The following is a 22852-nucleotide window of genomic DNA, read 5'->3' as shown; positions in this document are numbered from 1 at the left end:
TCTTATGCCTTCACCCCGGGTGGCGTGGATGCCACTTCCTGTCCTCTGGTCTGCCTTGGAGCTGCTCAAAAGCATGAGCTAGGTGCAAGCATGGTTCCAAGTGTACTGGCATAATGTAATGTATGATGTCATTCCTATCCAAGACTAGAGTTGTAGTAGACATCTCAGTGTGGCGATTGAGGTCCAGCAACCTGAGCCCATGGAGCTTCAGGGGAGCTGCTGAGGTGCCCTGGAATGTATCAGTGGTGCTGGCTGAGGGCATGTGTAATAGGAGGTGTTGGGCCTGGTGCTTGCATGTCCACCTACAGAGCTTTGAGAAACCCCACGGAGAGCTGCCAGCAGAGCAGCCTGCTTCCAAAGCCCTGTGTCTGCATCCAAAGGCCTGGGTTGGCTCCCAGGTGGGAGCCAGAGCCACTGTCAAACCCAGAGTGCAGCACTTGCTGGTGATGCTGATGGAGGGGCTTTGCCATCTTTGGATTGTAGATGCCAGTGGTGGTTGTTCAATGTCTACTTCCCATTTATGTATTTGTTTTCAACTGTAGGACCTGCTGCTGCTGTTTGGCTCGCTGTACTTGTTAGCTGACTGGCAGGCCTTGCTGTGGGATTCAGGTTTTGTCAGTGTGCACAGAAAACGGTTTTGTTTCCCTGCCAAATGAAAAGCATGGTGGAAATAAAGGAAGAACATGATAAATTTAAACTGCTTTTCCAGACATTTAGATAAACATAGACAGAAATAAATAAACATAAATGCATAAATTTCTGTTTATTATAAGAGAACGTAAGTAATTAGTGTGTTCTTAACACCAGGTATTTATTGCTAGAAGAAAGGTGAGGAGATGTCTTTATTTTCCAGTGTTGCTCTCTGCCTTGGTAAACATTACTTTGGTTTGAAGAGTCTGTGTACAGTCTGCAGAGTGTAAACATATTTTACTTTCTTCTCTGTGGTTTCTCTGCCCAAAAGTAACTTATCACCAGTTGAGTTGAACTAAGTCCAATACCATTTTTCTGTAATGATTCTGAAAGAGGAATACATGACTCTGGTGAGAGAGGGAAGCAGCAAAGTGTTGGTATCGGACTTCAGTGTTTCTGGAACTCTGTGTGACACCATGTTAGGGGCACATTTAGTGCTTGCTTGCTGTTGTTTGCGGTACTTGGACATTGGATAACTCATCTAAAAACTAATTTTTTTTCTTCTCACATTATTTGCTGCTCAAATTTTGCTTTTAATTAGAATAATAATGCAGGTAATAATGCCGTTCAACTATTTAAGGCACAGGCATAATGTTAGAATGAAAACTCTGATACAAGTTCTGGAGGATTTTCTCCTCTGCAAGTTTGTGAGTATATATCACTTGCTTAGAAAAAAGATAGTTTTTCTGAACTATCAGAAAATGATAGCAGGCTTCCTCATCACAAATACTGAAATATAATCAGGTAAGCCCTTGAAGAGGTGTATACTAGAATCTCCCTTAAAAATGAGTCTTAAACAAAGAAGAGTGCCCCCCTCCAATACTTGTGGTACATGTTATTTATTTTTCCATACATTTAAAATAATCAGAACTGTTTATGTTGAAGTTAAGCTTCTCATATGGTTGTCTGATTCTCAGAGGAATGATATTTAAGAAAGCAGCAAACATCACAAGAATCATGATAAAGTATGGGAGTTTTTTTGTGCATTACAGTTATGTGTAAGTTTTTAATTGAAGTTTTTAGAAAAATAAATGTATGGGCAGATGGTGATATTTACTTAAGGGAAGCTGAATTCATTATCTGACTAGGACTGGATATCTCAAGCAGTTGTTTGAAAATGAGAACTCACTTTCCATGAAGGAGAACGTATGTTTCAGGAAAATGGGGTCTCTTTTCAAAATGTAAGGACGATCCCTTGCTTAGCCTCTGTCAGAGTGTTTTCAGATCTCTGTATGAATTCATTTATTGAAGAACATTCTCAAGAGCTAATTTGATGAAATAGTTTTGTAAACTCTTAACTGCCCCCCTGCCAAAGGCAGTCATTCTTAAAAGTTTCAAAACTAGATAAAATTTATAGCTGTCATTTATTTCTAAAGGTATTCTTCCAGGAAAAGGATTAAACAAAATATTCAGTAATCTTACACTTCCCCACCAGATTTAATTTCTGTCTACCCAACTTGCCTTTATTTTGGTTGATTGAGATACAATGACTTGAGGAAACAGACCAATGGAAAACTTCTAGATATACTCCAGAAAAAAGAAAGCCAAATGCGACCATACTCATCACCTTTTACAGATTTGTTTTTTCTGGGACTCTCTAGTCTAGTATGTCTGTTCATTTGCATGCATATTTTGAAGTGTGAGACTATGAAAAATAGTCTCACCTTGTTTATTTTGTTACTTACACTTGTTTTTCTTATGTTCTGTGGAAAGCTAGCTAGGTACTGTAATCCTTAAGACTGTATCCCTTGAAGACTGTGGTGCATTTATTATTGCTTATGTTCTGTCTTCCCCCAGTTTTTTAAGATGACTTTCACAGAAAATTCTTTCACTCAGAAAACCTGTGGCCCTGTAATTCTTGGTTCATAGAGAAATACAAGCCAGTTTGTAGTAGATGCATTTCCCTGGTCACTTAACTTCTAATGCCTCTCTTTTCCCATTCCATAATAAGCAAATTTTAATGCTTGATTATTTTACTGGGACATTTGGTAATATTTCTGAAGCCCAACCATAGATTTTCAAATAAATTTTCATCTCAGAATGGGCTTATGCATATGGAATGACTGAAAGGTTCATCACTGTCAAAATTCTTTGGTTTTGGAATTATTTTTGAACTCTACAGAGAATGCAGCTGTGTACACATGAAGCACAAAGCCTGTCTGTGAACAGGGAGGATGTGTAAAGATGGCCCTTTGATGGGAAATGAGTTCTTCGGTTCAGACAACTTGAAGAATCTCATCACTTTGCCTTCCTGGTATCTGACAAGCCTGCCTCCCCTGTTCAACCGGGGAAGCTGTGCAAATAGCCATCCTGGTGAACATATGGAAAAAGGGGTTTTGTGATCACTGCAAAATCCTAACATTGGTTCTAACTTTATGGAGTCTTTATGGTGAATCTTGTGCAATATTCATATGTGAATTTAATAAGCTGTTTATATATAAATATATGACTTGTCTGGCCATCTGTTTTTTCATAGTGGTTCAGTAGTTTGAAAGGTTAAACTGGCTTAACCTTGTCTGGCATTAAATAAGAATTAGTGATGATTGCATAGTGAGTGCATGCCACATGCATCAGGTAGATGTGGAGCATATTCTGCAGCTTCTACTAATGGAGGAGATGATACAGCAATAAGTTAATTGCTTATTATAAGCGAGTTCTGACTGCTGAAGGGCACTGTTAAGTTTCCGAGTTTCTCTTAAATACTATTACGTTACTGCCACGTGTTTTAACTGGATGAAAAATATTGTTTCAAAGAAGGCCTGGTGTTTATTCATCTTTAAAGAGCATCATCTGGAATGGGGTTCAGGCTAGGTTTAGAGTCATTAATACTGGTACAGTCATGCAGAAACCTGAAAACCGAATAAAATATCCTAGCTGAAATTTGGCCACAAGGGTATTTTCCGTCCTCTGAAGTCAAAAGAGTGGTTTATAATGGGAACTTTGTCATGCTAATCAAGCAGGCATTTGGATTTATCTATCCCTAAGATAATAGCAATTCTTGTAGCAGCATTGCAGTTCCTAACTCAAATATTTTTAATTCCTTTTCTTTCTCTAGATCATAAAAAGTTTGCAATGGCAATGCTCTGGAAATTCATGAGAGTAGCTAAGTATTCTAAAACAGCTTTATCATCAAAAGTAAAGGTAAGAGGAATTCCCACCCATTCAAGACATTCTTCATCCAAGTCTGTACCTTCAGATTTTGCTGCCACGTCACCCTGCTCAAATACTGTGGAACTGCTTGGTAAATCTTATCCTCAAGATGACTACAGCAATGTCACAGACAAGATTCTTTCCAAGGTGGGGAAGAACTTGCACAACAGAAAACATCACCCTTTGTGGCTAATCAAGGAGCAGGTGAAGGAGCACTTCTACAAACATTACCTAGGACGCCGTGGGACTCCACTCTTTTCTGTGTACGATGGTCTTTCTCCGGTGGTTACAGTCCAGCAGAATTTTGATAGTTTACTTATCCCACAAAACCATGCCAGCAGAAGGAAAGAGGATAACTATTACTTGAATCGAGACCATATGCTAAGAGCACATACATCAGCTCATCAGTGGGACTTGATACACTCTGGCCTAGATGCCTTTCTGGCAGTGGGAGATGTCTACCGCCGAGACACGATTGATAACACCCACTACCCTGTCTTCCATCAGATGGAGGGAGTGCGCCTCTTCTCCTGCCATGAGGTACGAATTCTCTAGCTGGGGTGAAAGACATTTTGGGTAAGTTGCTTGGTCTTGTGTTTGCTGCAAGCAAACTTCACATAAACGAGGTGCGTGCACTGTAAGCATGTTACAGCAACAGTGTTACGCTGCACATTGATAAAGATCAAGTGATTTATCATATAGCAATATTTTTAATTTGTGAAAGTGTTGAATTTGAAAACAACTATAAAATTCCCCAGGAAAATGTGGAAAAATGGAAAGACAATATTATTGAAAGCTAGCAAAGTGAAACATAATTTGAAACGAAATGACTTGTTCAGTTAATGATCTGCACAACTCAATTCTTTTCTGTCACAACTCTCTTCTGGTGAGATCACTTTACCAAAAACTCTATCAAATTAATTCTTGAAGGACTCCTTGGATGCGAGTTGTTACAGCTACTTCCACAGTGCAGTTTTCACTGTTGTCTTTTTTTTTTTAATAGAGCCAACTGGCTATAAATGCATGTCATTTTCTAGGGAATTCTTCCATTCTTCATCTCATCCTAAAGCTGCACTGAACGATTCATCTGTTGCAGCCAATAGTTGTGTGTGTGGTGCATACACAGCGAACCCATTGGAGTCCAGAGGCATCAGCTGAAGAGCTCTAGGTTGATGTCCAGGACTTTTAAGTTTATATGTTTTGTTGGCACAGCTTGCATGTTCTGCAAATGCCTGGGTGTCATTAAGTACTCTGCTGCATCATTGATCAGTGGTAAATATAAGCCAGTTTGTTTTCCAAATAGTAATTGATTTGTATAATTTGTGTATTGTTGTAGCAATACTGCCAAATTCACAGTTCTATAACTAAAACTAGCTTATTCTAATAATACTGAGATGTAGACTATTCTTAACATGCTTGCCAACGGGTGACAGGAGCTTGGCAGAGAAGCCTGATGCCTTTGGATGCCTGAGGGAAAACTAAGGTAATCACAGAGCACTGCTTTTCTCTGTGATGGAAGGGGCTTGTGCTGCCTGCACTGCACTTAGCCACCCCATGTGGCTGCTCCTTGTTCCACTGCGAACTCATGCCTGCCTCTGCAGGTGTCCTGAAGCTGTGTGGTGCTGAACACAGCCTGCAGCTGCTTCTTTGGTAACCACAAAACGGAAATATTGCAGACTTACCCAGCCTTGTCTGTTTGCTGCTCTTTTCCCATAGGCCTATTTATGAATATAGTCAGGTATATGGTATACAATACTATATTAAGAAAATACCATTTCTTAACCATTTTTGTTCATCACAACTTCTTTTTTTACTTGCACAGAAGTTCAGTCATTCAGATGGAAATATTTTACTTGCTACAAAATTATAACATCAACATTATTGCAGGATGAAATTTCTGCAACCTTGGGTGTGATTGATCTAATAACTGAACTATTTGTTTATGAATATACCCCTTCAGAAATTTTGGTCCTAATGGTAGACTATTTCTTCCTACTCTACAAATTTAATAATAGGAATAATAGGATTTGAATAACTGGGAACAGAGTTACAGAAATGTTTTCACTGACATGTTCTATCTAGAAACATACAGTGTTTAACAATCTAATTCATTGCACTGGAGATTCTTTACTTTCTCTCCTTTCTTTTTCCCCAAGAAAATTATTGAGATGTTATTGGAGAGCTTTCTATAGTGATGAAGAAAGAATAGTGGTGTGGTGTATGATGCGTAGTGTTGTTTATTGGCAACATAAAAAATTATAAACCTGAGCATGATCTGATGCGTCCTTTTTTGCTTCAGTTTGTTTCAATATATACCCCCTTTTACAGTCATAATCACAAGAGCCTTGTGGAAAAAAATGAATGTATAATTCTCAAATTTCACTGGGGACTGTTTCTGTGTTTTGTATTCTGGTTGCCTGTTCAGAATCCACATTTGTAATTCCAGAAGGAACTGTCTGAGTGGAACAAAGACTAAATAGAGGTAATATTACATGAGAGAAATACTCTGATAGTCATTTATTTATACTCAAGTTTAAGCTGTAACCCACTGAGCAGAAACGTGTGACTGTCAGGGCCTGTTACCCTTGTCTCAGACTTTCATTCCTTACCAGGCTTCAGTCTCTGGTGAGAGGAAATATGCACAAGTTCCAAGGATCAGAGTCTTTGGAACCAAGGGAAAAACTGTTAGCTCTTAGCTACAAACCCTGGGTACATTTCATGTTATGGCCAATGCAGTAATTTTATGTGCTGTTGTCAGTTGGCTGCTCTAATTTGTTCCTTTGCTTTTTACATTTATCGTTCACTGTTTTCTCAGTGTAAATGACCGCAGACCTAAGAAGATGTGAGGAGGAAAAACAAAAGCCTAGAGTGATTTTATAAGAACTTGAACTTAGAGGAATTTGATGTTTAATCTTGGTGTAGGAGGTGTGGGGGAAAAGTCAATTTGTCTTCAGCTGAAATTTTAGGCAGGATACAAAAGATGTAGATGTACAAAGGTGTTTCCTTTACAAATACCGAATTCTGTAGTCATGACTAGGTTAAAACTCCTGTCCTGTGGTGGAAGCCTTCAACATCATTCTTTATATCAAAGTTAAAATCAGTCTGTTGAAGAAAGATCTGGAAAAACAAACTAAATCTGGCAATTTTATTGTATTTTTTTCTGATATATTTGTGAGCCATTTGCTTTTTCGGCTGTATGTTTTTTCATTATGGTTGGTTGATTACTTTTTAAAGAGAGAAGTAATCTATAATTCAAAGATGGGCAGGTAACTGATGCATTTCTGCAGCTTAGTATGAGTGTAAATATTAAAGTACTAAAGAAATTCCTGTATCCCAAACTAACTCATTGCTAAAAGTTAGACTAATTCATGCTTAAATTTCTCATAAACTTTTAAAAAATGTCTTTGGACTGCTATCAAAGAACATCTGAAAATACATTTAGAAATGTTTTCAATATATTTAAAAGTATTTTAGATGATTATTTTCTGAATATAATAGAAGAACAGTTAGAAACTGACTAATATAAACAGCTAAAACAAAAAATAGCTTCCCAAATCTGCTTCAGAATTCTGAGCATAAAATGAGCTGTTCTTCTTAAACAGTACCCCCAAATGATATCCTTTTGTATTCACTTCCTCTAACATTCCTGTTTTTCTTCTAATTGGTGTTTGATTTTTTTTTTTTTTCCTTCTATGGTGTATGGCTTTTTTCTTTTGGTTAGTACTTTGGAGTGGCAATTTTGATACTGCTGTAGTCAGATTTGAACTGGCCAGTTTTCCTGGGTGGATTAGAAGAGAAATTATTTCCATGCTATGCCATTGCGTTAGGTGCAGTTCCATAATTTATGGAAAAGAGAAAAAAATCTCAACTATATTGCACTTTTGTGCATGTCAGCCAGAAGAGGGAGCCAATATAAACCCAATGGCAGTCAATGAACAGCTTTCAGTTGATAACAAAAAATATTTACACATTTGAAGGAGACTTCATACGGTATTTTATAGCCTGCACTGAATTACACATAAATTTTAAGGGGAACAGATGCTAAAACACAGGAATTGCTCCTCTAATTTAGTAACCTTGTTCTAGTGGAGGTCACTACAAGGTTGTTTAGATGAAAAAATGATTCTCTCATCAGGCTTGTTTGTGCTAGATGTGGTAGGGATACATCTTTATTCTCCATTGGAATGCTTATGGTGGAAATAGGGACTTTTTTGTTAGGACGCAATGGAAAAAGGGTAAATAGTTACAGATAAAGGATTGCTCCTCCAAAGCACTATATATAATTTAAAAAAAAGTCAATATTGTGAATTCTAGTGTTTATATCCTGAAATGTAAAGACTCTTGTTCTAGGTAATAGAAGATTAGTAGATTTTTTTTATCTTTTTCATCTAAATACATATTCCTTTCCTCATCTTCCCTTACTTCAGTACCTTGGCAATATTCCTGGTGTATTGTTAAAAAGAAAAAGATGTTACTTCTATCCTTTCTCTTGTGGTTTGGGATGATGTGAACTCCTGATTGACCACTCATCTGCAGTTTTGGGGTTTTTTTAAATCAAGTGCCATGCGGGCTTTCCCCTTGGAAAACTTGTGTCTTTAGGTTTGACTTCTCAAAAGTCCTATATGTTACTGCAGCTTTGGACACTGTGCTTTTGCTCTGACATTGTATAATAGAAAAGCTCCTTCCTGTCTTCAGTCCCTTTTTTTTAATCCTCATATGTAAAGGAATTTAAATCAATTTATAGTGCTCCAGGGATCAACCTATTTTATGGAGTGATTTGGAGCTTTTACAGTTTGTCTGGGAGTGCTTTTGAGTGTGAGAGGGAATCATAATAGCAGTATTTAGCTGGGCACCAAGGAACAAATATTTTAAAAGGCTTAAATGATCAAGGAAAGGAACCCTTCTTAGCCTTCTACAACTTATGGATAGGATTGTGAGCAAAGCATGGGTCCCAAGGAGCCTGAGAGCTGTCCCTCCTTCTCACAGGGAGTGGCGAGGCTGGTACAGGAGCAGAGGCACTTGAACTAGATCCACCTTGGTTAAAAAAAGGAGCAGCAGCATTACTTTGCTAGAATATTCTGAGGTGAATTTATTCCTGAAACTGCAGTTGAACTGAGTGGTCACAATGAAGAGCCTGGCTAGTTTAGGTGGAACTGATTTCACTTTCTCTGGTATTAATCCAAGTGATGAACATTGTATTATTCAGTATTTTCCAAGTTGAGGTGTGTAAATCATGTCATAATAAATAGATCTTCACTGATCTGAGGGTCCAGATTGTATTCTTTGTTATTTTTAGTCAAAAATTTGACAGTGGAGGGCATCAGAAGGTCTGTTAGATTTTCATAGTGATCCATGGTCTAGGAAGTTTGAAAACTGATGGTGCATCTTTTACTGCAAAGACTTCATTTTTTTTTTCAGACTTTGTCTTTTTGTTGTCCAGCTAAAAAAACAAACAAACCAACAAAGCTTTTTAGAATAAAGCTGTTACATCTATTCAATGCAATATTTAAATTGTGTAGGAAAAGGAAAAAAGAGCAAAGTGTCCAAGAGTGTATTTGGGAAGTCTAAGGTACTTAAAAGTCAAGGAATTTCTACTGCTACAGAAACAGAAGTCTATGGTAGATGTCTCATTATTTCAGGTATCTGTGTAGCAGTGTTATTTCTTTTCTGGTTTGAAAACATCTTTGTTTTCCCTTTTCTTACAGAAACACTTCAATTAGGTTTAAAAAACCCCCAAAAAGCCAGCCCTCCACCCCCAAAAAACAACAGAGGTTACCTTTCTTTGCTGTAATTGGAGAACTAGAATGGAAGGATGTAGAAATTAGGGTAACCACCTCCAAGCTTATACGTTGAAGTAATTTTTGCCATTTTCTGCCCCCAAAGATCCTTATTGATGTGCAGTGAAGAGCCTTCTGTCATGTGGATCATGGGCTGTGTATCTCTTTTGTACCTGAAACTGGCTGCATCAGGGTGTATAGTTACACCTTGGGGGCTGACTGCTGCTGAAATTAGGTTTTCTCTTTGAGCTATCTGTTGGTGGCATCATCTTCATCATTCCTGATCCACTGGTTGAGTCTTGAGTTCCAGAGCACATTAAAATGTTGTGGAAAGGTTTTGCTATTTGTAAGTGGATTCAGAATGCAGCTGTTGGTTCATTTTTAGAGATTTATTTAGGGCAGTGAGACAAAATGCATTTGGTGTGGCAAGGTTGAGTGTAGTCACGTGCAGATCCTCATATAGAGATAATTTTAAATGCTGGTTTGTCTGAGAATATAAGTGCATGAGCATGATTTATTCATTATCTAAATCACTGGTGTATGCATGAGTGGCAGGAGAAATACACAACTGCATTGTGAAAAGACAGGATACAGTTGCAGATCTCTCTGATCTGAAACCTACTATGAATGCCATCCTGCAAAGAGGCGCTTAATTTTGAATACTAAATGTATGGATAATGAAGGGATGTGATACTAAAAAGTCTGTCAAGTGATTGAGGAAATGTTGGGGTCTTTGTTTAAATCACAAATGTGACTTCTTCTACCAGGATGAGAAATGCTGGAATGTGCTTTTGAAGGACCATAGCTTTGTTTGTACTTGTCCAGTTAAAACTCTGTCTTCTTGCCATTACATGTTACCAAATTTTAGTTTATTTTTAATTTTATTATGGCTAAACTGTGAGTAAACTTCATGTCACATGGTTAGGTCACTTCAGTTCCATTCTGCCTTCTCCTTTGTAATGCAGCATCAGTCAGATATCCTGATAAATCTTGGTAAGTGTTAGTTATTTTGACTTCTTCATAGTGATCCAATATTCAATGTTTTGCACACCTTCACTCAAAAATCTTCTTGTCCTTACACTAGACAGACACATAGGTACTCTATTTATGGCTACAGGAAATTTCTTTCCTGCTTGTAGTAGTGACTGATTGTATTCAATACAAAAGATAGTGCATACTGTTTTAGTCTGCGCTGAAGGAATGAATGTACGTGAAAATGTCGTCTTGGATGTGTCACTGTTTTATGCAAGATGTTAGGTATTCTTTTTCTCCATTTGTTCAGAGATGTGCTTGAGAAAAATTGACATCAAAAAGGAGCGACTGTAGGTGATTCTTCATTTTATTCAAGCTTTGACTTTCCTGGCTTTATGTATACAGAAATGTTGAACTGTTTCTAATGCAAGACATGTACTTAGCACAGTTCAATCATTGTAGTGAAATCGGTTTAAAGCTGCTCGTATTGACATAGCAATGCCAGTGAATGGGAAGTCAGGTATAAATATTAATACAACGTTAAGGTGTCTCTACTTTTTTCTTCGTATAATCCCATCTGCAGCTGATGGAGTCTCTATGGAGAATACCATACGGTATATACAAGAATACCTCTCGGTGCCTGACTGTAAGGGGGAGCTGTTGTCTTGCCTGTTTCAGGGACTTCCCTATGGCTGTGCTTTCAGAGCCTGTGTGAACTGGACTATAGTCATATCTGTGCCCAAAGTGACCCAGCCCTGTTCCATGTGCTAGCTCATCTCTTGGAGCTGCTAGTGTGCTGATATTTGATTACTAACACCGTTTTCACATCCCTCAGTTTCTTCCCTCTCCTGAGTTACTGCCCATCTGGAGCCATCTCCCAGCCTGGCTCAGTACACTGCTGCATGGACCCTTGCCCTGGCTTGGAGAAGGAGCCTATGACTTGGAGGCACTTGGAGATGGTGCCTGTGACTGGTCTGGCAGGATTAGGGCTCAGACAGGTGACAGGGCTGCATTATGACTCAATGTATTTAATGGTTTTTGCATGTATTTTGTTTCCACATCTGATATAAACCACTGAAATAGAATTTTGCTTTAGACTGTAATTGTGTTATCAACATTTCAGAAATAATACAACAGTAAGGAAAAGTATTTCTATGTACTTGTTGATACGTATGCTGTGTTTTGAAGGCTAGTGTCCAGACTGTCTGTTCTTTGCAGTGGTCTGAGGAGCCAGTCTTAAGTGAAAGGGAGGAGTGAAGGGGAAGAGGAGGAAGAGAGATTCATGTCCTAAAATACTGCTGATAGGTAAAATAACAAATGTACCTTATAGTTTGAAAATACAGTGTATTCTGGTCAAAAGAGGGAACACCTCTGTTGCCTGAAGGGTGTTTCTGGTTTAGTGAGTGAGTCAGTCAATAGCAAAAATAGCTACCTGTGTAGGGTTGGGCAGAGCAGGAACCTAATTTAGCCACTCTGTTCCTCTGTGAGGGAGCCTGTGTCTCTCCACTGGCCACCCAGTGAGCCTAAGACAATTATCCTCCCTAGGCTAATGCTGGCCTCTCTGAATTCCCTTGGCTTTCAAAACCCATGCTGGGTGACCGATCTGCCTTGCTGACAGCAAGTTAGTTGTAGGGTGGGTATTATCCTCTTGTTCCAGTCAAGGTAAGATTAATGTCAGTAAGAAGAATGGGGTTAATCTTTCAGATGAGCACTTGAATAAAGAATCTGTTATTTAAAAGTGTGATACTTTGTTTGTCAAGCTGCTGCCTTTTGGTTAGTAAGGGCATTTTTGTTAGACTGGTGGAGAATAATTTTATTTGGTATTTATACATTCTCTTTAATTTAGTATTTTCTGCAGCACAATAAGGAGATTAAGAGAAGAAATGTTTTCTAAATCTGCCAGTAATCTTCTTGTGGTTAGCAATAAAAAGTTAAATGCTACTGGAGTTTTTTCTTTTTTTTTTTTCTGTATTTCTTCAATCCACTATGGCGCTAGTTTACCTCCTGTCTAAACTCAGACTCTTCATTCATTGTGTCTGAAGGAAATGTGCTAGAAACTAGTCCTAATTAATTGTATCTAGCATTGGTGGAATACCAGAGACTCACTTGAATTTTTGTTTAGAGCATTTAGTGCTCTGAAAGCATCAAACTGCAGTTAAAACTACTTCTGTGGGCATCCATGAGTTGTTAACACACTATCTGTGGCAACTCCTGAATAAGAACTATTTACATTGGGAGGCTTAATGGAAAGAAAATCTCAGTGCATGTTTTTTCCCTCTGTGTGTGCTGGATTGACTAGGGGAAGATAGAGGAGGAGGAGTAGGAAAGAACCCTCAAGACTTCAACCCAGATATGGGAGTTTTGTACAGCTGTAAGGATTTCCAACAAAAATAGTCTTTAGATTGTAAAATGGCCTGCTTGTCTCCCTAAGACACAGAGTCTCCAACAATGTTGTTTAATGAATGTTTTATAGGTCTCTCTGAAAGGATATATATATTTACTAGTATGTGCCTGGCCAGAAACATATGGGGATATGCAGAAAACAGAAATCTTCAACTTGCAGCAGATGTGGTGGGGAGCAGTGTCTGAATGAAGAGCAAGTCTGCCACATCTGTTTTTGTTTGTTTGTTGGTTTGGATTTTTTTTGGTTTTTGGATGTTTTTTTTGTTTGGGGTTGGTTTTTTTTTTTTTTTTGGTTTTGTGTTTCTGTTTTTGGTTCTTTTTGTTGTTTTGGTATTTCTTTTACATCATTCAAGTATTAAGAGTTGAAGTTCTCATAAATGCCATTGTGTTCATTGTGTTTTGTAGTTTTTGGGGTGTAATTTACATACACTGTACAGAGTACTTTGTTCTGCATGATGACTTTCAAAGTAACTGAATCAGAAAAGGAAATATGCTTATTTTGTAAATTATTGTCTTCCCATAGCTAATTATATTATTTGATGATAGAAATAAACCAGATTTAATTATTTGAGCATTTTTGTTCTTACAGAGATTCATCTCTGCATTTAGTGAACAGAATTTGTATAAAGTCACAGTCTTTGTTTGTTTTTCACAGTGCATACTTAGCTGGTAAGATTGCCACTTAAATCAATGAAACTTCATTTTCTATTTTTTCATTCTGGAGGTCACTGATGAAAAACACTGCATTTTTGTGGTTTCTTTCTAGTTGTTCTCCAGCATTAAAGATGGTGAAGGTTTACAGCTGTTTGAGCAAGGCCATCGCACTGCACACAAGCAGGAGTGTCACACCGTGGAGGCCGTGAGGCTGGTGGAGTTCAACCTGAAGCAAGTGCTCACGAAGCTCATGACTCACATCTTTGGTGACGGTAGGTTCTTGCACCTTTTCCTCCAGATTGCTCACGGCTATAGTCATTGGGGCTTTGCAGAAAGATTTTGCTGCATAACACAGACAGGAAGAGGTTGTGCTGGCAGCTGGTAATATAGAAACAGCCAGATGGGTTTTTCCAAGAGGCCACATATTCCTCTCTGGGTTTTCCTAAATACTGGTGCACACAACACTGTGTTGACTCAGCAGGTTTTTGTGAAAATGTTTAGGTGTGCAGTGTGTCAGAGTAACATAGTGGGCACGAATGCAGGTGGGGATGTGTGGAGACCCAGCTGCAAGCAGTGGTCTGGCAGAAGCTGTGTGCTAAAGGCTGTCAGTGTGGGTCCTGCGAGGAGAGGCAACTCCAGCTCCAGCACAAAGCTCTGCAGGACCCCCTCTGCTTCTTCCTCCTGGGCCTCCTGTGTCCCTGGAGGGATGGAGCATGGGTGCAACATTGCATCTGGGTTGCTTGAGTGCAGCTGGGCAGTGTTCAGATCCCGCACCTGCAGCATGGGGATGGGCAGGAGCAGGGAAGGGGTGCGTGTGTCCATGTGCTGCATCCCTTGTGCAGATAAATTAAACCTTATAGCTGAGGGCAGACCATGTTTGCTAAGTTCACATCAAGCTGAACAGTAATTGTTTTCTGGTAGTTACAGTGGAATGAGGAACAGTAATGGATGTGTATATGAATGGAGTATTCTCTCCTCAGGAGTACCTGCTTTCAGTTTCAGGAACTGAATTTATAAATGGACTGAGTCAAAATTGCTACATTAATGCTATTTCTTCTGAGCTGATTCATTTTTCTGTTGAGGAAATACTGGATGGTATTAGAATGCATGAGGTATCTTGCCTACTTTCTAAGGTCTTTTAAGATGTTTACTGCACTTAGAGCAGTAGTTCCAAGAGTGGATTGATAATGATACCGGGTTCTATATATGCCTGCTTGAATATTTTTCTGAATTTCTCAAGTTGACTTACAGCATGCAAAACTTTTACCAGTTATTGTTCTATTCCACCTGAACAAAAATTTTAAAGTTCCTCAGCTCAGAGCTTCTTTTAGGTTATTTTACTTAACAGTGACCTTTTGAAACATACAAAATTGGGATGAAAGCGAGTAACAGTAAGAATGATACATTTAGATCAACCTCATATGCTGAGGATGTTTAAAGTGAGCAATTTCTTGGAGTTATTAGTGGTATCTCAGACTGCAGTGACATCCTTCTCTAAGTGTTGACAGATAATGCACTTTAGGCCTCAGCATGTTGGCTATTACTGGTTCTTATACAGTCCACCCAGTAGCTAAAAAGACCTTAAAATATATTCATAAATTATTTTAAATGTACAACTAAAAGTAGATGCCACCTTCTTACTGTTGGGGTTTTCTATTTATATACCCCCATTTTTCCTGGAATGCAAACACAAGATATAGTTATTGAATTAAATTTATTATGATTTTACATATACACATACATAAATTTAAATTGATCTTATGTATGTGTATTTCCCCCCCGCCCCATTCATGGAAATACAGGAATTCAAACTATTCAAAGCTCATGTTAGGCACAAGGTATATGAGATTGGTGCACTGCAACTGTCTTGGGGCACATATAAATAAATTTGTCTTTTGGTAGCTGTCATCTTTTAACTAGCATTTTACTCTTTACTTTACATGGTACTCTTGATTACTTTTTGTATCTCGACTCCTTTAAATTTTAACTTAATATCTAAAATGTGTTTAAATGTGTTGCTCTTCAAAAATTTCTGTTTTTCCTATATGTAGATATTTCATAAGGCACCATGTTCTGTTAAAATCAAAAATTTCATTCCTTTATCCTTAACATCAGTTGTATTCCTTACAACTTGTGCTGTCAGCAATATTGTAGTGAAGTTGCACATCTTTTCTAGCAGGATAGCATGACCACAGCTGCAGTGAGTGACTGAAATGTTGCATTGTCATGCAGTCAACTGTTTTTTATAGGTAGATTGTTTGGATTGTAGATTAAGTCTACTGTACATGTTAGTTTTGCATAAACTAGCTTGTACCTGAACTCCTGGACTTGGAAGCTGTGCTTCTGCAGTGCTTATCTGAGAATTTACTAGCTCAGGTTGATGATAGATTGAGGATCTCTGCAGAAAGGTTATACCACTGTCTTGCCTGTTGTTGTTGTTTTGGGGTTTTTTTCGTGTTTTTTTTTTTTTTTTTCCTCACTGTTTTATGTTAGTTTTCATAATATTTAATGAGACGGTTGGGCTCTAGTAGTTCCTACCACACTATTTGAACAACACAGTGTTGACAAAACAAAGTTGTTTAGAAATCACTGTGTAGTCCTGAGGAAGGTTGAAGACTTCATAGAATCTGGACTTACCCTTATTACAAAAGTTTGTCTTTTTATGTCTTTCTGGCTTTGCCAACAGGCAAAGGAATGACAGGTATCAGAGGAGGGAGAAAGTTCTAGAGTATCCAGTCAGTTGTCTTAGAAACTTGACAATGTAAAGTATGGCATTTTCTGATGGTATGACATGCCTGATTTTTGCATTCTACAAGTAACTGTCTTTCAGTTTCTTCAATTTTTCTGTCAGGAAACTATTTCAAATACTACACCTAGACATCACCTTTCTTAGTTTTCCTCTGTTACTTCCATAAGGTGCACACTTAAAGTCCACTAATTTAAGTTACACATCCATCTCCCCATACAGTTCTGCCAGTGTAGGTAGTCTGTTAGTTCTAATTTCAGTTACCTAGTAACAAGGCTGTCCAAGATTTCCTCTTTTTCAACTATGATTCTTTCTCTAACCCCTCTGTAGTTTGCAAAAAGCTTTCTGCACCCTGAGAGATTCAGAAGTAATCCTACTATAGCAAATAGAAAATAATAACTGTATGCTGGTTCTGTGATTTGTTGCTTTACATGTTGCTCAATATTCACTGCTATCCCATGTTTATCTACCCAGTTTCTAGACACTGGTAATGGAAGGCAGGAGAGTGAGTAATGCTTTGACTGATGGCTTTGCCACTGCTGGTTCTCACTGAACTGCCACTGGATATCTTTTAAATCAAACATGTTCTGCTCATTCTCCTTCTTAATTCTGTTGTACTGATACCTCCTTTGAGTGCATGGAGATCTAGGAGTGTAATGAGTTAAAAAAATTATAAAGGACATAATGGTCTGGCTAATAACTTCTGAAAAATGTGAGCTAATGCAGGTTTATATGGACAGCCAGCTCCTGTCTGCTGCAAGTATGATGAATTATCTGAAACAACGAGGTGCAGAGTACTTTACAAATTGACACACACCTCAAGAGGCCACAGTTCAATACCTTCTGTGCTTCCCAGCACCCTCCTTGCACCCCTCTCCTTTTTCTTCCATAACCTTGCCTCTAAAAATAAGCCTCACAGCAACAAAGAGAATTTCTGGTCAGTGAAGACCATCTGGGTCTCAGGCTTTGTTGCTTCTGTGCTCTAGTGTAGTAAAAGGCTGCTTTAATATGTTTGGTTTGTTCTTTTTTTCTTTCTTTTTCAGTGCCTTTGGTCAAGACTTTTTCATTATGAGACTCAATTTAGGCTAGCACTTGTTTAGCTTAATATATAATAGCACCATTACTTTTGAGTGCAGGCTACAACCAATTCCTTACCTGGATTCAGTGTTCAGAAATAACAGTAATTATTCACTATTTCCATACTGATCTGACATGTGTTACTGTATTGGGTTTGCATGGCAAGGTTTTGGTAGAAGGGAGACTGCAGGGGTGCCTTCTGTGAGGAGCTGCCAGATGTTTGCTCCATGTCTGACAGAGCCAGTGCCAGCCAGTTCCAAGATGGACCCACTGCTGGCCAAAGCTGAGCCCATCAGTGATGGTAGTAGCATCTCTGGGAAAACACACTTGAAAAGGGAGAAGAAAAAATCCTGCACAGTTTGCAGCCAGGGAGAAGAATGAGAACATGTGTGAGAAACAGCCCTTCAGATACTTTTGCTGAGACATAAGGTCAGTGGAGAAGGAGGGAGAGGAGGTGCTCCAGGTGCCTGAGCTGAGATTTCCTTGCAGCCCTGGATGCAGATCATGGTGAAGCAGCTGTGCCCCTCCAGCCCATGGAGGTCCATGGAAATAAAGAGGTCCACCTGCAGCCCATGGAGGGACCCCCATGCTGGAGCAGGTATATTCCCAAAGAAGGCTGTGACCCTGTTGGAAACCTGCGCTGGAGCAGGCTTCTGGCAGGACCTGTGGCCCTGTGGAGAGATCCGTGCTGGAGCAGGACATTCCTGAAGGACTGCATGTTGTGGAAGGGACTCATGCTGGTGCAGTTAATGAAGGATTGTCTTCAGTGGGCATGACTCCACCCTGGAGCAGGGGAAGAGTGGCCAGGAAAATGAGGGATGTGCTGACCACTGTCCCCATTCCCCATTGCCGCTGCTGGTGAGGAGGAGGTAGAGATTTTGGGAGTGGAGTTGAGCCTGGAAGAAGGGAGGGAAGGGGAAGTTGTTTTCAAGATTAAGTTTTTATTTCCTATTATTCTACTCTGATTTGATTGGTAATAAATTAAACTACTTTCCCCAAATCAAGTCTGTTTTGCTTATGACTGTAATTGCTGAGTGATCTCTTCCTGCCCTTATCTGGACCCATGAGCCTTTCATTAAATTTTCTACCCCCGGTCCAGTTGAGGAGGGGAGTGGTAGAGCAGCTTTGGTGGGAGCCTGGTGTTCAGCCAGCATCAGTCCAGCACAATTATGAATGGACCTCTACCCACTTGAAGGACTCCCATGAACACTGTGAGGCTCTGAATCGAACAGGTGTGTTTGTGTCTGATAACACAAATAATTTCTTTGAACCGGAAGAGTTACGGAGTTTATGTCTAGTGGTCAGGCCTTGATTAGATTCAGCATTGTGCTCTTGTAAGTGCCTGTTTCAGGACATATATGTGTCTCTTGGCCTCCTAAAATTTCTAGAGAAGATCAATTTTGCCAGTATTTCATAGGCTATATGTGAAGAAATAAATTAGGCTGAATCAGGAAAATTATATAGTACTACAGGAAGTCTAATCATCATAATCCTTTAAAGTCCTTAGTGGTTTAATTTGCTGAGTGTAAGCAATGCCCTTTACTCCTTGGAAATATATTGAGCACCAAGACAATATTTTGTATCTAAATAATAAATGTACCCATTTCTTCTGTGACACACTATAGAAATGCAGTTAATTTTGCCAAAGGCTGAGCACCCTCTGCTTTTCAGTAAAGTCTTCTAGAGCCAAAAGTCTGAAAGAACACTTGAATATAAACTACACAAATACAAAAGAGGTATTCCCAAGTGGTCTGGAATCTGTATGAATAAAATTATTGTGGTATGTGAGATTAACTATTAATTTAGAGAACAGAATGAAGGTGACAGTTGTTTCTTCATTGTGAATTTGTTTTGGTTTATTCAGAATGTTGGTTGTTTCCTTATTTGCATTTAAACCAGAAGCCTCATAAGTATAAAATGCATTAAAATTAAAAAATAAAAAGAGCTTTAAATTCTTTTTTTTACCTTTAAAAATTTATTTTAATTAAGAACAAACAGCTGAGAAATCCTTTTTTACACAGAGCTTCATTTTTTAAGTAATCAGAAGATTAATAAAAAACCATTATCTGAATGTTGTTACTGAACGCAAACTAGTTGAATATTCAATGTACTTGCTACAGTTGCAAATTTTGCAAGCTAAATGAGAATATTTTATATGTGCACAGCCCAAGGATTAAAAATGCCAAGATCAGGAAATTAAAAAAATGTTTTCGCCACACTATATTATTGTATACACATAACTCTTTTCATCTATGTATTTTTTATTGTCATGCAGGCAAAAAGGAGCAATAAAGTGATTGCTTGAAGTCACACTACAATTGTGAATGAAACTATTGTAAATATTTCTAGTTTTCTGAGTTCTGTATTATACAATTATCAAAAAGCTTTTCCATTACTCATATACTTTCCTGAGACTGGTTTTTAAGAAAACAGAGAATCTAGAAGTGCCAGTCTGTTTGTTTTGAAACCTGCCTTGCCATTTGAAATTTCATAGCATCTAGAAAAGTTCCATGTGACTGTTAGGAGATATTTTATGTTTTGGCCATGGATGTACACCTTTGTCATAATTTATTGTTTCAGTTTCTGTAGCCACATTTCATGTTTCAGAAGTAATCGGTGAAGATCTAATTCTTGAGGCTATTTTAAATATTTTTATTTGAAAAACTTTTAGTATGAATCATACGATTTCATATTTTACATTCCTCTTATGAAACAACCCCAAAATCCTGAAGATCAAACCACGAATGTTAACAGTTGCTGTCACTCATGCTACCTTTGCCTTTCAAAAACAAGGTTCAGCTCCTTATTTTTGAAGCTGGACCTGCCTGGTTCTTAATGATCCTAACTCTGATTAGCATTTAGTTTCACTGAAAAGATGTATTTGAGGTTAAGGCATTAGCTTAGTTTACAGTATTTGCATTTCAGTTCTCTATCAAGTTTTTATGGTTCATGTTTCTAAGACTTCTTTCCTGACACCTAATGGTTAGGAAAAAAAAAAAAATTAGTGAAACAAAGCATCTGTAAATCATTAGAAGAAATAAAACTCATCAAATATAATGAGTGTTTTGACAAGCACTTTTGGCAGCACTGAAGACCTTGGGAAGGAAGACCTTGTCCTCTTTTGGCTGCACTGCTCTGAGATGCCAGGACTTTCCTTGCTCTGCTCAGTGGTATCTGCAGAGGTGCTGAGCTGGGGAGGATGGTGGTGAATTACCAAGTGGGGCTTTTCCCTTATACTTATCTACCAGGACCAGAATGCTCTGTGTGTGTGTTGCATATCTTAATAATGTACAACTCTGTGAAAATATATTTCTATTTGTGTATATTAATATCTATTTTTAACTTCCATTTTAAAGAGATGCAGAGAGAATAGCTCTGTATTTTAATTAAGTTTTGATGAAAAAAAATTACTTGCCTAGATGATCCATAAAATATTAAGTAAAAATTAAAGACTTAGCTAGCTTTTCCTGTGAGAAGCAGTTAGTCATTTCCTAGTGCAAAGAATAACAAAATTACTGACTTTCCCATTATCCTGGCTCATTTTTGTTCGATGCCAGGTGGTTGCTAGTTTTTGACAAATGATTGATTTGGTTTCAAAGGGTGCTTGAATTGCACAAAGCATTTTTCATATTAGAAAAGACATGGTCATTTTTTTCCACAGGTTTTAAGATTTATTGCCTTGCACAAGTGTTGTAAATTAGTTTGTTTGCTATTTATTTTCTCTGGATTGCTGTAATTCATGTCATTAGTTGAAGGGCAAATTTTACAGATGGTTGGAGGGATGGCCTTTTAAGCATACACCCTTTCATATTTATTTATTTTTTAAACACTGCTACAGGACTGCAAGTCAGATGGGTAGATTGCTACTTCCCATTTACTCACCCTTCCTTTGAGATGGAGATCAACTTCCAAGGAGAATGGATGGAGGTCCTGGGCTGCGGGGTCATGGAGCAGCAGCTTGTTAACTCAGGTACTGAAACTCCTTTACTTCATTGACATCTCTGTTAGCAAGCACTTCCAGCACAATCAGCTTCACAGCCTGGAATTCCCCTTCTGCCCTGGTGAGCACAGACACCTCTGCCTGGCAGCCACCACAAATACTCCTCAGGTGGAATGCAGCCCTTGCATGCTGTGATTTGAGGGTAGCAACTGAGCAAGTGGCCTGAAGCCTGCAAACAGAAGGCTTGCCTTTTATTGTGTGCACTGAGGAGACAGAGGGATGTCAGCTTTAGAAGAGAACCTGCAAGTTAGGGTATGCTGCGTTTTTCTTCTTTCCCAAGAAGTATCAATAGCAAATAACATCCCTAAATATTTGGAATATCAAAATGCTCCTCTGTATCCAAAGCGTAGAAAGAGGAATGTGATATCTTTCATACTGCTGTTTGGTCGCTGGGTAAATAGTGGGTAACTTTTTTCTTTTATTGCTTTTGTCCTCAGGTTGGTTATTTATGAGGTTGTAAATTGCATTCAAAGCAATATCATTTATTTTAATTGAAATTATTATAGGGCAATGTCACCTGACCATTTTGCTTTCTAAAACTGACACATGAGTATTAACAAAGGAGAGACGAAATTGGTGGATTTTTTCTAATTATTTTTTATCTGGAGAATTTTGCATGCTTGCTCTTTCATTTACTGAGGGTAGGCAATTCTTAGGAAGCACAGGACAGTGTACACGTACTCAGTGTTGTTCAGTGTCTTCCAATACTATTTATTAGGTAGGTGAGCCTTTTGGAATATGATCTGTGTAATTTCAGCAAGTGGGCTTTCCAATAACCAACGTAACATTCAGTTGATTTTTTCCTGTTGGTTTGCTAGGCTGTTGTTGTGTTTTCATGTACTCTAAATTCTTCCTATTGAAGACCAAGTATGATAACTATGAATTACTTAATTTTGGCACCATTTGCTTGGCACAGCTTGTTTTCTTCAAAGTTTGCTTGCATTTTAATGTGATCGTTTTCCTTTTAGAAAGATATCCTCTTCTGGAGTTTCCCCACAATGAATTAATGATTTATGCTAATGTTCTCTCAGGTTATTATCTTCATAATGTGGTAAATACAATACAGCTTTTAATCAGTCTCAAAAGTGAAAGACTGCTGTGTAATATTGTTTCCATTAGATATAACACACCAATGTCCAGGTTTTTGCTTCAAAAGCTTTTATGTTGCTCAACTCTTATGATTAGGATCCTCTAATGGGTGTGAAAAGAGCTAAACTGTGTCCCTAAATAATTACTGTATATATCTCTGTGTGTGTGAATGGATATACATGAAACACCAGAGGTTTCTGTAGTCCTTATTTTTTTTTTTAAGTGTTCTCATGCGTGGGCTTCCATAGCACTTTCTCACCCTTGAAATTTCACATTTTTTAAATGTTAAACCAG

At 38.3% G+C, this 22852-nt stretch overlaps 1 protein-coding gene across 22 annotated transcripts in view; it reads left to right on the top strand.

The window, feature by feature from the left end:
- Positions 1 to 22852, top strand: part of FARS2 (phenylalanyl-tRNA synthetase 2, mitochondrial) — a 231587-nt gene that overhangs the window by 51740 nt on the left and 156995 nt on the right. For all 22 annotated transcript variants that reach the window (XM_053964222.1, XM_053964376.1, XM_053964060.1 and 19 more), the window contains 3 exons: positions 3746 to 4380; positions 13759 to 13918; positions 21308 to 21439. In XM_053964222.1, the coding sequence (XP_053820197.1) occupies positions 3763 to 4380; positions 13759 to 13918; positions 21308 to 21439 (910 nt within the window). In that variant the 5' untranslated portion in view covers positions 3746 to 3762. The remainder of the gene's footprint in view (positions 1 to 3745; positions 4381 to 13758; positions 13919 to 21307; positions 21440 to 22852) is intronic.

Source organism: Vidua chalybeata, chromosome 1 (genome assembly GCF_026979565.1).
Source record: "Vidua chalybeata isolate OUT-0048 chromosome 1, bVidCha1 merged haplotype, whole genome shotgun sequence".
NCBI lineage: Eukaryota > Metazoa > Chordata > Aves > Passeriformes > Viduidae > Vidua > Vidua chalybeata.
Note: the sequence above shows the minus strand (reverse complement) of the source record. Positions and strands in the feature narration are given on the sequence as shown.